Source organism: Vitis riparia, chromosome 5 (assembly GCF_004353265.1).
Source record: "Vitis riparia cultivar Riparia Gloire de Montpellier isolate 1030 chromosome 5, EGFV_Vit.rip_1.0, whole genome shotgun sequence".
Classification (NCBI taxonomy): domain Eukaryota; kingdom Viridiplantae; phylum Streptophyta; class Magnoliopsida; order Vitales; family Vitaceae; genus Vitis; species Vitis riparia.
The window spans coordinates 8,348,882-8,366,284 of NC_048435.1; the positions used below are offsets into that span (position 1 = coordinate 8,348,882).

General features: G+C 33.7%; 1 protein-coding gene across 2 annotated transcripts; it reads right to left on the reverse strand.

Moving 5' to 3' along the window:
- Window positions 1–10,803: 10,803 nt before the first annotated feature.
- On the reverse strand, window positions 10,804–16,231 carry LOC117913930 (phosphate transporter PHO1). Of its 2 annotated transcripts, none has more exons than XM_034829054.1 (15): window positions 15,887–16,231; window positions 15,033–15,179; window positions 14,719–14,953; window positions 14,038–14,380; window positions 13,876–13,924; window positions 13,587–13,658; window positions 13,271–13,400; window positions 13,027–13,147; window positions 12,668–12,917; window positions 12,483–12,587; window positions 12,339–12,383; window positions 12,113–12,265; window positions 11,661–11,939; window positions 11,443–11,579; window positions 10,804–11,364 (listed from the first exon to the last, which is right to left on the reverse strand). In XM_034829054.1, the coding sequence occupies exons 1-15, from the start codon at window positions 16,121–16,123 to the stop codon at window positions 11,274–11,276; spliced, it is 2,394 nt and encodes a 797-aa protein (XP_034684945.1). In that variant the 5' UTR covers window positions 16,124–16,231; the 3' UTR covers window positions 10,804–11,273. The 2 variants fall into 2 exon arrangements, with proteins under 2 accessions (XP_034684945.1, XP_034684944.1); XM_034829053.1 differs by having other exon boundaries at window positions 14,713–14,953; window positions 15,887–16,230.
- Between the last annotated feature and the right edge of the window lie 1,172 nt (window positions 16,232–17,403).

Here is a 17,403-nt window from a genome sequence, read left to right on the forward strand (position 1 = left end):
TGACCTACTTCAAAGTTCACATATGCATCATACCGAAGTGAGTATTATGAAGAAAACACATAAAACACAAAGTATAGAATGATTAAATAGTCAAAAACCACAAATTCGCTAAACAAATTCCTTTAACAAAATAATTCTAAACATAAAGAAAACAACCAACCAACAAAAGAATTGTCTTACAAAACATGGATAGTATGATAATGACAAAAACAAAACTCAAGTCAATTACAAGGCATCAATATGATAAATCCAAGCACTACTTTTGATAAGACAAAATTGGAAAAAAATTAATTTTATTATAATCATGTTCATAACTCTTTTCTTTATTAGTCATATTTTATGAAAATATTTTACTATCTTCTTTTAAGTCTCTTCAAGTTATCAAAAAATAGATAATACAAATATAAGAAAAGAGCTTAACATACCTATTGAAAGTATAGCATTATTGAGCATCAGTTCAGTTACAAATGATATCCATTGAAATCTTGTTTAATCAATCTCTCATTGGGAGTATATTTGATGACCTTTAAACTATCAAAAGTTAAAACACAAATTGTTATTAATCAATTATTTATACAAGTTTTTTTTTTATTTATAAAAAAATCATAATTTTCATTAAACACAAACCTTTGATGCAATAAGGGTTGGATCATCAATAATTTCCTTCATATATCCCATGACAAAGTATTCACATTTTATAACACCTTCTTGTCTTGGACAGTAACATAAATATAATACTATAACATTTAAATTAATATCATTTACCTAATCATGAATGAGTTTAGAAGCACTCTCACTGGCACAAATCTCCAATCAAGTTCCCTTTTAGATGGTTTTTATTTTTATTTTTATTTTTTTTGTTCTCTCTCTCTCTCTCAAGTGCATAGATTACAAGTCCTCTACATTAACAAAACACTATTGTTAGAATTTTGTAAATTGTATTTATGTATAGAAACGAACAAACTTCTTAGTAATAATCTCCTTGAGATCTTCACATGGTCTTGCATTAGTGGGTCTAAGCGGTATGATGTCATTTTTGGGTTCAACAACTATCCAAACCTAATGAAACTTTAACATTATAAACATTGAAGTTAGAACCAATAAGAAAAATATATTATAGTCATAATTCCCACAACATTGATATATTGAAATACAACGGGACAAAAATATAATCATCTTGCTATGATCTTATCAATATGTCTATAATAAGTTGTGCTCTATTTTCAATTTGGTATGATTTTGATCAAGCTTTGGAGACTATTGTAGGATTGGCAAAAGTAATACGTCATCTCATTCATCACAATACTAACTTTCTATACAAGCTCCTAGTGAAACATAACACAATATATAAGGAAAAAATGTTGAAATTTTCAAATAAACATATAAGAAAGTAAATGTAAAATCCTCGTACATATAGAATGAGATGCAATTTGTAGACAATTCTTAAAATGATATCATACTCTACACAAAACACTCTATGGGGAAGTGTAACTCAATTATGTTACCATTCTTCATTAAAAGTGAAACTAGCAAAGCAATTTTTTTTAAATATCTTATGGGTTGTCAAGATTAGATTTCATGGAACTTTTTACAACTCTTTTCTTCTTCTTCTTTTTCATTAATTCCTATGAAAATAATGAAGCAAGAGAAAAGTAAAACTTTATAAAAGGACATAGAAAAATACATACTGTTAAGTTAGAACCCTTAAAAGCAGACATAATGTAATATTTTTGGAATACGCTATTCCTTTAATGATATTTCATGTTCACTTTTATCTATCCATAATCCATACATAATACTTTATAAGTATTCTAACCTAACATCTCTTACATTGTACATGATTGAGGTGCATTATGAGTTGCATAAAAGATTGAAGTCATGAATTCCTTACAAGTAGATGATTTGTTCATAGTCAATTTGTGGACTTAGGCAATTCGTTTGAGGTTATAGTACACCACCTCCTAATTAGAGGGATTGCTAGCATTGGCAGTCGGGATAAGGTTCCCATGGTGGGTGCACTAGTGCGCATGATTACATATTAGACAAGACCTACGGTGAGTCATAACATAAAACTATCGAGTCATCATAACTTTACCAAGCTGCTATACCATATGGTTTCTCAACCTTGAAAGATTATTAAATTTGTGCAAAAGTTAGTAGTGGTTTTGACCTACGAGTGAGATCATAAGTTGATCATATATTCCCTATGAATTGAATCATTATTAATGAAAGTTTATAGCAATAAGCATTCTTAATAGAGACATCATGATATCTCATGGACTTTGAGATAGTGTGTCCCCTTGAATGATCCTAAGGATGTGTGATCATGAAATCTATGGGCTCGTAGTAATTCCTTTTGTAGAATTTGATATATGCCCTTAGTGAGGTCAAGTATGTCATTTGATCACATAATAGGAAAATCTATGACTCAAGGATTGTAAAGGTAGTCTTGAAAGACTGAGAACTTTCACCTTGTTAAACTATAGACAACCAATTCATAAGGGGATTATATATAGTGGATGGTAGGTCATAGACTTGAACACTTGGTATTTCGATGTAATATACATAGGATACTGGAGTGTAGTTGACTTTCTATAATGGGATGTTAAGTCAACCTCAAAATTGAATTTTGAGGGAGTCAACACGTCCTATGGGTCCCAGTAGTCCCCGTTTGAGCTCATATTCCTTAATAACACAGTTTATGAGGGTTAGATGAGTTTTTAGTTCATTTTTGTACATAAGGGCATTTTGGTAATCGCGTAAGATTACATAAGAGTAAGTGAACAATATCTCTAGATTATACTAATTGATTAATTGAAACCTTATGTGATTAATTAATAAATTAGCAACTTTTTTGGGTTAGATTATGTGATCCAAGCCAATAGTAGACTCAAGTCACTTAAGCCTAGTAGGAAGCTTATAAATACCCTTTTAGGGGTTGGAGTTTCTAACTTTTGTCATTCTCTTTCTACAATCCAAAAAGAGAACCCTAACTTCCAGCCTTGAGATCTCCACCATCTTAATGCCTAGAGCCAAAGAAGAGTTATCAAGTAAAAGATTATGGTGTTTATGAGATCTACTACAACTTTAGAATATTTACACCGATTGGAATCAATTTGGGAACATTCAGATCAAAGGTATGTGACATTATTCTCTAAATCTATGTTTTCTATGGTATCAATATTGTTTTTGAATACCAAGTTTTTCATTGCAATAAATTTAGAGAGCCTAGGATAAATTCTTATGCACCCTAACAATTCAGGACATGGGAACAGAACAATCTAGGGTTTCCCAACACATAGCCAAATATCACCAGATGAATTGGTCATTGCATGTGATAGTCAATTGTCTCCCTAACAATATTCATTTGTCCAAGAATTGGAAAACAAAATGAGACATTAAGTTGAAAAGGATAATTTAAAGTGACCACATGATTATAATCTCTATCTTCAATAAGGGTCCTAATAGCAATAATGTTTCCTTTTTTACCCACTATTAAATTGCATTTTTATGACTACAAAAAAAAAAATCATTAAGATAATAAATACACTAATTCATTTATAAGGATATGTATATTTAATGATAGTATTATATTTTCTTAACATAATAAATAATGTATACCATAATAGGTGGGTTTTTTTTTTTTTTTTTTTTGTGGTGGTGTCACCTCAACAACAACATTTTCAATTTGTTTTCCTATAACATTCGTAATCGGATTTAGTTCAGATCAAATATTAGAGTTGTTAATATTAGAATGGGGTGCGAGAAGGTGTTGTTGGGGTCTCGACTCTATCTTGTGCCTCATTATGACTGTTTTCTCTTTTAACTCATTCATCTCATTATTAGTGAGATTTGTTGGACAATGACAATAGCTTTGATGTATTGCATGTTGCCCTCTTACCCTTAACTTGACTAAAATATTCAGGTGTACCCAATGCTTGTGTAAGTATATCATTTGGATCATGGTATTTTATCCATTTTTTTTTCAAAGTAGTTCTATAAGAACTCATGCTATAACAGGAAAATAAAAATCATTAATTCTTATAAAAAATTATTATCAATATCTACACATGGTAGATCAAATATTGTGTTATTGTGTAATAAAAAAAAAACCAAAAACTTAAAATTAAACTAAAATAGTCATCTAAGTAATTACGTAAAGTTTCATTACTTACTATTCTATCAACTACGGGTTAATTGAGGCCATCATATTATCCATTCTACTCTCAAGCTTTCTTCCATAATATGCTCATGTTAATCTTTGGATCCATTTTGCTTTATCTATTACACATTGACAAGTTAGATTCATTAGACAATATCAATTTTGAAGACTACTACAAAGCCTTAACAAACATTTAATGTAAAATTATTATATTATCAGTCACTTACCATTTCATACTTCATCCAAGCATACCCCTTTCTACTAATCTAATGATTATATATGTTCTTTGCTTATTTTACTTTTTGATTTTTTCTTACCTTCTATAAATAGTAAATTACTAAATATTGTGGTTAAAGAATTTATGGGAGTAAATTAACTTGTCATGAAACCTCAATGTCACAAGATGCTTCAAATGACCCTCCACATGGGCTTATATAGGAGGTAGGAAGTTTCTAGAGACCCCTGGAGACATCTACACTTAGCTACAAAGTGGAAGAGTATGGAAGCTTCTAGAGAGGGTTAGAGATGTCCATGCATTTCTACACTTGGCTAGGAGAGCATTGGAATAGTGTGGGGTATTCTAGAATCTTCCAAAGGCATCTTATACACAGACTAGTGTAGGAGTTTCTAGATTATTCTTGATTTGTAAGGAACCCTCCAAGATTCTAGATACTTCCTAAGGTGCCTATAAATAGGTCAAGGCCTCGTTTGGCCAAGACATCACCCAAAACCACCTAAATCACTCCCTAACCAAGCAAGTGAGCTTTCAAAGCACTTGTAAAGCATCATTTGAGAGCAATAAAAGCTTCAATTCTTCAAGAGTTGCCTACTACACCTTCTACAGCTTCCAAGTCATGAGCATCTTAGCCTAGTAAGCTAAGTATCAGGAGTAAGACTAACTTAGCAAGATCACGGATCTTGACTTGTCTAATCGTCGCACGAGCTTAGGAAAAAACTAAGTCCGTGACATCAAGCTCTTGCCAAACTGTTGTCTTAATGAAACTATATATAGCCAGTGATTCTTTTAAAAGCTCTAGCTAGTTTCAAAAAAGAAGAATGCACTTTGTGATTAATTTATTCTTGAAATTCTTAAACTTTATCCCAAGGGATATCATAAAATTCTTTGTACTATGTGGATCAATAGTAAAAGCATTTTAGAAGGTGAAATAAATTTATTAATACATTTAAGTTGTAGGGAATGACTAAAGTAACAAAAATATTAATTGACGTGTGAATATTACATACTTGAAAGCAACCCCACAATTTATCTTTTAAATCATTAGGCACATCATGTGATGTTTTATAACTAAAGGAAACTATTGTACATGCCAAAACACCTAAGTAATTTGTTAGATCTATAAAATACTTCCCCATAGGTGCACCTCGGCCACTACATTTAACAAAAAGCTTGATTCTTTTACTTCTATCTTTTGTGATTTGAGGTTTAATAATCATCCCCTACAATTTTCTTACATGCATATTGCATCGAGCACATCTATTTCATCTAATGTTTCAACATTTGGTAATGCATTGATAACAAGATGGTGGTCTATACAATCATTTAGTTAGGTTAGCAACACCTTCTTTTTCCACAAAATCATTTTAATGTGGTGATATAACAATTGACCATTTGGGATTAAGTTGGTCTTGCACATAAAAGGTTTGCTTAGCTTGAGAAACTAAAATAAAATGATCTGATTTGTAGCCTAACTTGTTGAAGTTTGTCAATGTGAACCTAAACTCATCCATTTCATCGAATGTTTTAACATTTGGTGATGGATTAACATAAGGATGGTACTCCCTGCAATCATTAGTTAGATCATCGACATCCTCATTTTCAAAAAAATCTTTTTGAAGTGGTAATAGATCAATTGACCATTTGAGATTAAGTTGTTCTTGCACATGGAAGACTTTCTTAGCTTGAGAAGCTAAAATAAAAGGATTTGATTTGTGGCTTAACTTGTTGAAGTTAACTAATGTGACCTCGAATTCATCCACTTTGATGCCACTCTTGTTTGTACATCCAATCGCACTTAAAAACTAGAATCTCGAACATATTATAACTAAGATCCCATATCTCAATGATGACTCCATAGAAACATAATTTGCAGAACTTAGGGTTCTTATAGTTAAACACTTGAAATGTGCATAATTTTTGCTATAACATTGACTTCACTATTTTGAGTAACTCATAAATCATCACACTCCTTTATGTGATATGTCACCCATTAATGACATACCTAGATATTTAATACTTATTGATTCGATCCATGAGCTATTTACCAAACAACTTGTGATATAAGTTCATGGTTGATTTATACCCTTAAGTAGGGTCAAAATTTAGGTGATTTATTCTTGATGTAAAATCTAATATAAGCCTAGGACTAAGGTAATCTCTCATTGTCTTATAAAGTAGTGCAAGCTCAAATGGTGTTCCAATATTGCAGTAGTAAGTGTTGTTTCAATATTCTAGTGTAGCACTCAAATTTTAAACTTTAGCAACTTGACTTCAACAAAAATCTCAATACAAAAAATGTGAAATCTAATAAAAGAAAATATAAAATAAAAAAAATAAAAACGTAATCTAACCTAATAGCAAATAATTAATTTTTTAAATTAAAAACAACTAATTAAATATTGTTGATCCCTGGTAACAACATCATTTTCTTGATTGCAAATTTTTATAGTAATTAGAATACTAAAGCCTAAATGTGAAGTAATTCTAACCAAGAAAAACTAGAGATAGAGTTACTATGACTTTGTAATATTTTAGGTTGTTGTCCTTTGGGATCAACTTTAATGTGTACGCAAATCAAAGATTGTCTAGGCATTGTTACAACATCACGTTAACAACGAAAAACAAAAATGGTGCGGAAGCCAAGAAGTTGGTCAAATAGAAATTACAATATTGCTCTCATCCACCTGATGAATAGGAGTTCCCCATCATCACAATTACAATATGGCTCTCGTCTATTTGATGAACAAAAGTTTCCCATCATCAAGCAGTCGTTGCAATTCTACCCTTTGTCTACTTCAAAACCATGTAAATAGGTATTACTTGGCACATAATAGTCTTTGAATGAAGTTGATATGTTACTTGCTTTCTTGCGAGCTAACTCTCATGTATTCACTTAGCAACATTATGATATAACCAAGATCGACCTCACCATAGTCAAATATTGACTAAACATCAAACATGGGAGTAGACCCATGAGACAAAAGAAACATCAATTTCATTCGAAGCAACAAGAAGTCACCCTTAAGAAGTGAAAATACTTGAAGTTGGGTTCATACATGAAACTCAATACCCAAAGTGGCTAGCAAATGTAGTGGTTATTGTTCCTAATAATATTGAAAAGTGGAGAATATGCATGGAGTACACAAATATGAATGATGAAGCTTGTGATTGAAGCTAAAATATGTGCTCTAATGGCACATATTCGATATGATTTGTGCACCAAAGGACATTCAAATCACCAAACTTGACCTAAATCGATGCTAAGGCCCTAGCCATGAGTTTAATTTGCACTTTGGAGACTTATCTCAGGTTCAAGGGAAGAAAATGATGCAAGTTAATTTACTTTAGATTTTGAAAGATCAAGAAATGGCTAAATGATGAAATAAGTGAGTCAAGACTCATGGACCATAAGGAAAGACAAAAAGAGGATATTATGAGTTTGAAATATGAGAAATGACCATTATGGAGTAAGAAAGAAGGCAAGAAAACATGGAAAATGAGGCATGAATCAAGATTCAGCTGCATGGAAATTTAAAACTCAAAAATTTAATGGCAATATATACTTTGAATTTGAGGACAAATTTAGAGCACTTTCTAGAATCTAGTTTATACATACTATATATCGTTTCGAATCTCGAGAAGTCAGGAGTCCAAGGTTTCAAACGGTGTACAAATCGGAGCTGAAATGAAGAAGTTATGGTCATTTAAAGACAACTACACCAAGCTAAAGGATCATTTCGAAATGATTTCGAAATTCAACTTATGATTTCGAAATTCAACTTACGAATTCAAAATCCACTTCAAAATGACACCAATTTTGAATTCACCCATTACCACTTTGATGTTTCACCTCCTCTACCTTGGGAATTGCATCTAGGGCGCTCCATCCGCCCTAAGTGGACCCCACACGACTAAAAATCACCATTTTATTATTTTTTGATTTTTAGGTAATTTTTTGTAATAAGTGGTGAATGAGAGTGTGTCACATGTTAGGTAATTGATAATATTATATAAACTCTCTTAGTTCTAGGTTTTGAGGATTTTTGATCTTTTTTTAGAGAGTTTGACATTGAAGGTGGAAAAAGACGAGAATTTTGGTTTGTTTTCTTTTTCTTCTTTATTAAATATATTGTTTTAGGTTCTTTTGATTCAATTTATGGATTTTTACCTTATTATGGATTGTGAATGTAACATCACCCCCATGAGAGGCTAAGAGCCAACTTGGGGCTTGAAGCATGAAAACCTAAAGGCGAGGAAACTTATAAGGACGATGGGTAAATTATTATAACAATGAGATTAATTATTGGTTGGGTGACAATTTATCAATTTTTTATATTCTATCATTAAGTTAGTTTAGGGAATGATACGGTAGGTTATTACCCGATACTAGTGACTCTTGGTAATTCTTGATCATTAATTATCCTCGTCTTCCTTATCGTTATTTGCCCCAAAACAACGTTATAAGGAGTAGGAATGGTTAAAAAATCAAATCTTAAACCGGTAATCAATCTCATTCATTTAATAGTTTTAGGAATATGTTTTAAAAAGGAAAAATTAGGTTTTAAATGCAATTTTGAGTTATAGAACTCAACTTGATTGCAAGCGGCCAAGGATCCCAAAACCCTAAGATCATATTACTTAAAAGACCCTTGTTTTCTCTAATTTCTATACCCTAAGTTGGATTGTGGAAAACCCCAAACTTGAATCAATCGAATTTAAAATCAATATCCATTTTGTTATTAATTTAATTTCTTTTAATTAGTTTCACATTATTCTCATATTGTTTTTCATTTAGGATTTAAACGAAAGCAGTTCATTTATTCTAGTGTTGACAATTTTCATAAGTCAGTCATTGATGATGATACCCAGAATACTACAAATGTCGTAGTGACTCTTTCTCTAGTTTTTCTTTATCAGAATTGCTACGTAAAAAGGTTAAATATTTTGATACAACAGAAAAATTCGGTCAGCTTGCCTAAAAGATTGCTTCCCATTACCACAAATTGATTAGCAAGGGAGAAATTAATGAAGCTTATGAAGGTAGTTGAATAGGCCCTTGAAATTTTGGAAGAAACTGATGGGATTCTCATTCACCAAAAATGTGGTTGATAACAGCCATCCACCTACGTCTACCTAAAGCCCATTTTCTCCATGATTTCCAAAAGAAAGCTCCGATTAATATGATTATGGTAAGCCCTCTATGTCAAGCTTCTTAAATGACTTTTGGCATTTATTCTTCTGCCTTGAATCAATGGTAAGCCTTCTATGAGTTCCAAAATTTGTTTTCCCTTTATAAATGCATGCCAAAAAAAAGGGAACAATTTTACCCATCCAACTTGCTCTCTCTAGCTAACATGTTACTATATTTGGCAGGGGCTGTTTTAGAAGATTTTTATTGTTTCTGGTATGCCTATAGATTAGAGCTTATTGTGGAAAAATAAAGTTAAAAAGCCTAGCTTCTTCGTTCTTTTCTTCTTTCATTATTTTATGTGCTCTGGACACAATCTAAATCCTTCCCTTTCATCATGAGAAAAGTGATGGTGCAAATATCCATAAGGTTGGTTCTTGTTTCATCCTAGGCCCACACCGTGTTGAGATGGAAAAAAAACTCAGCAGTGCATGAAATATGAGAAACTTTAAAAAGCTACATTGCAAACTAAACAAGCAAGTTTGTGGGGAATATATATACAAGGCTAAAAGACACTAAAAACGGTTATGCCCACTTAATCAAATATGGAGTTATTGAAAAAGTGAACAATCTGCAGTGTTGACTCGGGTTATGATGGATTCTGTAGTTTTGTTTGGACCCTATGGCTTTTTCTCTTTGTTGTTGCTTTTTCGTGTTGTTCTTAAGCATATTTCCTCCTTCCTTGTTCTTTCCTGCACGTATCCTCAGTGGATGCATGATGCAAACACGTTATATGACAAAATAAAGAGAGATTTCCCAATCACAAGAAAACTGGTTGATCCTGAAAAGTTGAGGCTCAAACAAGCATATTGTTAGTTGCAGCCACAAGTCCATAATTAGAAGGTTCATGGTCTCTTTCTTTGTCATCTGTTTTCATTTGCAGTATGTCAGCAGATTTTTTGCTACAAAGTCCTATAATTTTCTCTGATCATACAACAATGATTTGAACTTTTGAAAAATGGACCATTGAAGTATTCCAAATATATTGAGTTTCGAATGAGAAACCAACCATAGAAACTCAAAATGGGGACCAGATTGGTAGTAGATCAAGGTACCATAACCCTTCCTTATTAATATTTTGGATACTGGGTTGGCCTCTTGCCATTCGAAATTGAGGACTGGAGAAATTGTTTTCAAGAAGCATCATTTCACAAATTGCTTGGCAGCAATGTTCAATTTCAAAATGGGAGTTGTCAGTAATGGCTGGTTCCTTAATTCTATAAACTTGATATCATTTAGATGAATGACAAGCTCTATATACAATCAAAATTAACCACAACATATTATTGACCAGTCCTTGTCACTGGATCTAAATACTCCAACCTACTAAAGCAATTTTCCAACTGCCAAGCTAGTTGAAAATTCATTAATATCAACCCTTTTCCTCAACACAACAAAGCCCTAGAAGAAAATGTGGAAAAAGGAAGAAAATTCTAAAAATTGGTGGTACATTGATATCATGGAATCCAAATTAGAAATGGGCATCAAATATTATTCAGCGCCCCCTTTGTTGTTCAATAAATTTGGAGCCTTGCGGTTCACTTCTTCGGTTGGATTGTCATGAATGAGGATTGATTGTTGAGACTCTACACTTTGTCAATGTGGATCCCTTGAGTCAATGCTAGTGGGAAATTGCGTACCCCTTGGTGTAAGGGGACGTCTGTACAATGGTCTAAGCAATGCCCTCAACCATCTGAATCGGTCTCACGGAATGGTAGAGGAACAGCGTTCACTGCCCTGAACTTGCCAACATTGTTCAAATGTTCATTCTCCAACCTGTGGTTCATGGGTTATCAGTATCAGAAGCCTAATTTTCAGGATACAAAACAGCTGCTAAAGTGACACCAAAAGTACCTGTAGAAATTCCAGTGCCCACGTCTGATAACCTCAAGAGAAGCCAAGAAAAAGTCTAGCATCCGGGACTCCAACATTCCAACATTGAATCGTGTGACTGTCTCCACCCAAGCAACTCTCAGGACCAGATTCAAGGCCTGAGGACCAGTTTCTTGTCATTTTCAGAATATAAAAAAATTAACAGAGCATTAAATTTCACTTTAGGAAAGACAACTCACAATGGAGACATAGTAGATGCTTTTGTTTTTGAGAATCAGATCATCTCTGAGCCATGGGTTCTTGGATTTGGGGTTTAGAAGGTTCCAGTCCTGAACAAAATCCCAATACAACTGATAAACTGTGGCCAACACAGAGGTGACCAGGACCACAACCAACCATAGTTCGGTTTTCTGGTTAGCATACGTTATCCTGGCACCAGCTGCTACCATGGCCGAAACATACTTGCCCATGTTAGCCAAATGTTTGGGGTCACACTCATCGAACCATCGTCTTGCACACTTGAAATTACATCAAAAAAACATTTGTTAATTAGACTAGTAGTATAAAGTTATTGTAGGGGAAGTGTTGAGGAAAATATATGATATGGACCAAGAGTAAACACAAATTAGAAACAGAAACTCCTTTGAAATGGTATGAAGGAAATAAAAACAACTATATTCACAAAGGTTACCTGCATGGCACGCCAATAGTATGGTGCAAAGGAGATGACATAAGCAAGCTCCCTGTATAACCTTCCAGATTTGCAGGTCTCATAGCGATGCGTTCTGAAACTTCGAGCCAGGAAGTAGCAGGCTGTGGATTCCATGTGCCTCAGCAGAGGAATCTACAAACAGGAAGAAACAATCAGTACCTATAACACAATTACGAAATTGAGTTTTAGGCTTAAGAATGTTTACCTGGCTAGTAAGTTGGTCAGCCATGAAAAAGTCCACCATCAAAACCTGCACAGAAGTTGTCATCAATTATGCTTTAATTGCCACTGTTGAAGTAATTCAGCCACATATAAATAAATGTATGAAATGAGAAGAAATAAAATGTACCTTATAGAATGGAGAGCAGACTATGTTGCGAATGATCCGAAGAAAGCAATAGCGAGTAGGACGATAAAAGATGTTAAATGGGCATATCAGCAGCCCGATGACAAACTGAAAATGGGATTGACAGTTAGCACAAAGATATAAAGGATTGACTCTTGCTTTTTCTGAATCTTTGGACCAATACTAACCAAAAGAAGAAATCCAGGAATGGCGTCAACTTGGGTTGGAGAAAAGCCACTGGAACGCAGGAGGAGGTGAACGACCATGGCCCCAACCACTGCTGTCATGAAGGAGGTGCATATGAGGAATGCATCTCTGTACTTGAGGGCTGTGCTGGGTGTGAATTCAAATATGAAATTGTAGTTGATCCTTGTACTCTTCCACATGAACAAGTTGCATCCATACATAAACAAATGCAAGCTTAGCAATGCAAATGCGCTGCACACAATTACACTTACAGCTTCAGCTATCGTACATCAGAAAAAAAAAAACCTACTTTTTCATATTCAATTCAAATATGAACTTTAAAAAGGAGTGAAAAATGCACCTGAAAACAGGGTAAACAGTTTCCATATAACCCGCCTCTGTTCCAGGGGAGAACAAACCGCTTAGGTGGGCTAAGATTGCGTACACACTGAACAAACTTACAAAACAACCTGTAAACAACCCTGCATGCACGGAACAAAACACAAACAAACAAGAAAAAAATTGACGTTAAAAGCTTGATGAAGGTAAGGTAGAATGGAAAAGGAAATATTAATTTGGATTGAGATAAAAGAGGGAGATGGTACCAACAAAGAAGGTGACCATGTGTGAGTCCCTGTGATGTTGGGGTCTCAAGAACTTCATTGCCTTCTTCCTGTCATTGTTGGCGAAGTGCCTAGTGAATATGGACTCCACTTCGTCCATTAGTCTAACCACCTTTAATTATCATCACAATCACAACAACAAATTATATATATGACTAATGAAAACAACTAAGAAACTGTTTTTCAAAGTGGGAAAAGGTGTCTTCATACTCAACAATTATGTCTTCCACACAATACTTATGCAACATATAAATCAGAGATACTGCATATAATATAAAAGGGTTTCCAAGCTATGTACCTTATCGGAGCTAATGAAATGAGATCTCTTCACTGATTTCAGATAATTTCCTGATGCCTGTTGATTCGACACCTGCTCACCCATAAGAAAACAGTAGGCCATTAAACTCATTAATTAATACCTCTTCACGTATAGTACACATATGAAATTAGAAAACAATTAGGCCTAGGCACTTTGGGTGGGGGACGAGGCCCTTGAGGGTGTAGAGTCCCATTGAATTGGGTTGAGGCTATTACCATCCGATGGTCAAATATACGAAATGTTTGATCTAATGCTTCACAAATCTTACCTTATCGAATTTCTTGAGTATCTTGATAAAAGCCACCATATTCAGGGAGCTGCCAAAAATGGAGTGCTGATCAGAACCCAATTTAAAGAAATCTTTTGCGTAGAAACTATAAATAAATTCTCTTGCAAGGCACCATGTGCACCAATTAATAAAAATAAAAACCTGTAAGTTTTCAATAAACCGAGGCCTCTGTAGAGCTCCACAAATGCCCCTCTGATCATTTTTTCAGCACACTGAATTTTCTTCCTATTAATGAAATCTCCGGCGCCTTCCTTTTTGGGGTTGTTTACTAGATCCTCCCAAAGCATAGATGTAACGGCTGAAATGGAACGAGTAGGTGTTGTGGTTGGAATGTCAATTCTCATGGACATCTTTGGTTTTCCATTTTTTGTTTTGGATCGTACTTCAGACCCAATGAAATTCACCCCATTTCGTTCTAATGCTGCAATAACGCTATCTGTCTCTGGGGTTTGTCCGGGAGTTTCCTCGAATTCAGTTGGACTTTCTGCACAAGTAAGAAATTCACCTCTGATTTTCTTTTTCTACATTCCATCTTGGATAATTTTCTTGGATTTTCTAAAATAATCATTTTTTTCCCTTGGTGGAAAACTGACTCCGCCAGAAATAATTATCTAAGAATTGGCTGAAATTTTTAATATTAATATTTTTGAAAGGACATGGCACTCTAGAAGCCACACCATGCAACAGAAGATATGGGTTGACAAATAGTAATGAGTAAATTTGTCGCAGACCACGTAAAGGACCATGCAGTCAAATCTGGAATGAATTACCATAACACCCCCACACTTTCGATGTAATAACTAAAAAAACCCTCACCGGCACCTGACAAGTCGGAGTTCCGGGCAGAAGATGACCAGGAACGAAAAAGATGGCCAGAGTTGGAGCGGGACTGAAAATTCTTGCGCCGGCGGTCGGTGAGAATCTGCTTGAGGTCAAGCAGATTCTGCAGCTGCTTATTGAGGTTCTCTCCTCTTTCAAGAAACTCGGTCTCTTTGGTTCTGTAGAACTGGTTCACCTTGTCAAGCTCTTCGTCTAACCTCTCAAAGAACATCCTCACCTGAGAGTTCACCACGATTCAAAATTGATCTACAAAAAAAAACCATTTTTGTTGATGTTTTCATCGAGTTTTTTGGTACCTCATCTTCTTCGGAGAACAACTGAACCAGCTCATCAGATTCGGAGACTTGGTCTTCTTCTTCTTCTTCTTCCTTTCCATGATGATGTTGTTGTTCTTCTTCGTCTTCATCTTTCTCTCCTCCTTCTATGGCTTTGTTGCTCCTCACCTGCATATTCACCAACAGATTTCTTGTTGTTTAGCGTCTCTGTCATTGATATTTTTACGTGTTGTGGTTGTATTTTATTTCCAAATGTTCACGATGATTTCGTGATCATAGGTGCAAAACCAACCGTTTCATTGCTTTCGTGAGACAGCGAGGAACTCAAAAAGATGGCAGGCCTCAAAAGCCATGAAAACTCAGAGAAAGAAAAAGAGAGAGACAAAACCCTTTTGTTTTTTCCCCTTTTTTTTTAGTGTGAAATCAACCAAGTTTCAAAAGTCATTCACAAGTCTAGAGAGAGAGAGAGTTTGGGGTTGGTGAGAAGAACCGGAAAAGGATGAGAGAGTAAGTTTAAGAAGCCAAAAAAGAGGGAGTGTCGGCATATCAGTTTAGGTATCAGAATACCGGATACCCGAAACTTATGCCTGCAAATGACCTCAATTTTGCATTTTTCCATTCCCCAAATTACGAAAACCGGATTTCCCTCATTTTTCGGTTGGAAAAATATGAATTTTGCAAGTTTCGTCAACTTTTAGAAAAGTTTCAAGTTTCGAACTCGCCGGAAAATCAAGAATAAGCTAAACCCACTCTGTAAAACGGCCGGAGAAGCTATAAAAGCAACCGGAATCCGAACCCATTAATCTCCGGTCCGAATTATAATGGTTGAAGTTAATGGAGATTAATCGTATCAAAATATGTTCACACTTTTATACCTGAATTGTGTCCGCTTTGTCATGGGGATTGGGAAACTTATGGCGGATTTTCTTGACGAGGGAGCGAATAGGATCGAGAATGGAGAGACCGAAATTGGTGTCAATGTCTTGGGTCTGTTTGGGTATTCTGGAAAGCTTAATCTTCTTGATGTTCTTCTTGAGTTGCCAGTAATTGACGAAGGCGTCTTTCCATTCTGGGATGAGTTGAGCTTCGAGCTCCTTGGAGAACTTCACCATTTTTATGGAAGAAGAATGAAAAAGTGGAGGGGAAGAGAAGGAGAAGAGATCGGATATATGAGACGGCCTCCAGGTTTATATACACAAAGACTGGTGAATACAGAGCATGGGATGGGAGGGACAAAGACGAGACATCACTCCTTTGTTTCAAATTAATATTCCCATCTCCGACTTCGACCTTCTAACATATTTTCTTTTATTTTAAAATTAAATAGATTAATTAATGTATTAAAAAATTATTTTAATTATTTCGCACGTTTTAGAATTCATTAGAACTGAAAAATGAAAATATTGGTACTGAATTTTTATTTTTATTTTTAAATGAATATTAGTGTAACATAATAGGGTCATATATTTGATTATTTTAATTAAATATTTTATTATTTTATCCATTTTAATCAAATAAAATATTATTTAATCCTTTGAGTTAATCCTTGTGTTCTTGTTTGTACTTTTTTTCTTCCTTCTCTCTTTCAACGAATTTGTATGTAGTTAATGACAAACCTTTTTAAAAAATAAAGCATAAAATATGTTAATAGTTAATCGATGCATTGGACTGCAGATACAATAATGGAATTACATAAATTATTTTGAATTTTAACAATAAAAAAAATTAAATCATATTAACAATTATGCTGAATTGAAATTTTGAAAGTTATGGAAGTTTAGTAACTGTTTTCAAAACAGTTTTAAAAAATCTATTTTATATAATAATTTTTTAAAACTCTTCTTACTTTTTTATAAAACAAAAGATATTCTATTATATAACTCAATCCAAATCCGATACAAATAATAATCATGTTAAAATTATAAACTCAACCACTACTTAATTATTGAATAGATAACATAACATGTAACCCATTTAACTTTTTTAATAATCAAATCCTTTTATCTAATAATCAGTTATATTTTATATATGTATATATAATTAATATCTTAACTAATATGTTTATAACTCGATTGATTTATTTATTTAAAAATAAATTTAAAATGAGTTAAATATGAGTTAAATAATTTAAATATATAATTATATTAATAGGAAAATAATTAAGTGAGTCAATTCGGATCAAATTCATGTATATAGGTTGATTAAAAAATTACCTACTTATTAAATGGATATACAGATTGACACGAATTTAACTCAAAACTTATTTATATTTTATTTAGACTCATAAAAAACCGTCAGGTTCATCTACTCAAAATTCTAACTTATTTATACTCAACTCAAACCTGTGAGGACATTGAGTTCATGTGATGTTGATGAATTGTATCAAACTTGA

What these genes read in the sequence shown, in the direction of transcription:
- LOC117913930 (XM_034829053.1), bottom strand. Translation starts at nt 16,123, where the DNA reads ATGGTGAAGTTCTCCAAGGAGCTCGAAGCTCAACTCATCCCAGAATGG. An exon ending in ACTGTTTACCCTGTTTTCAG is followed by an intron (nt 12,918 to 13,026) that starts GTGCATTTTTCA and finishes AATTGTGTGCAG; the next exon opens with CGCATTTGCATTGCTAAGCT. An exon ending in CTGACCAACTTACTAGCCAG is followed by an intron (nt 12,266 to 12,338) that starts GTAAACATTCTT and finishes TCCTGTTTGTAG; the next exon opens with ATTCCTCTGCTGAGGCACAT.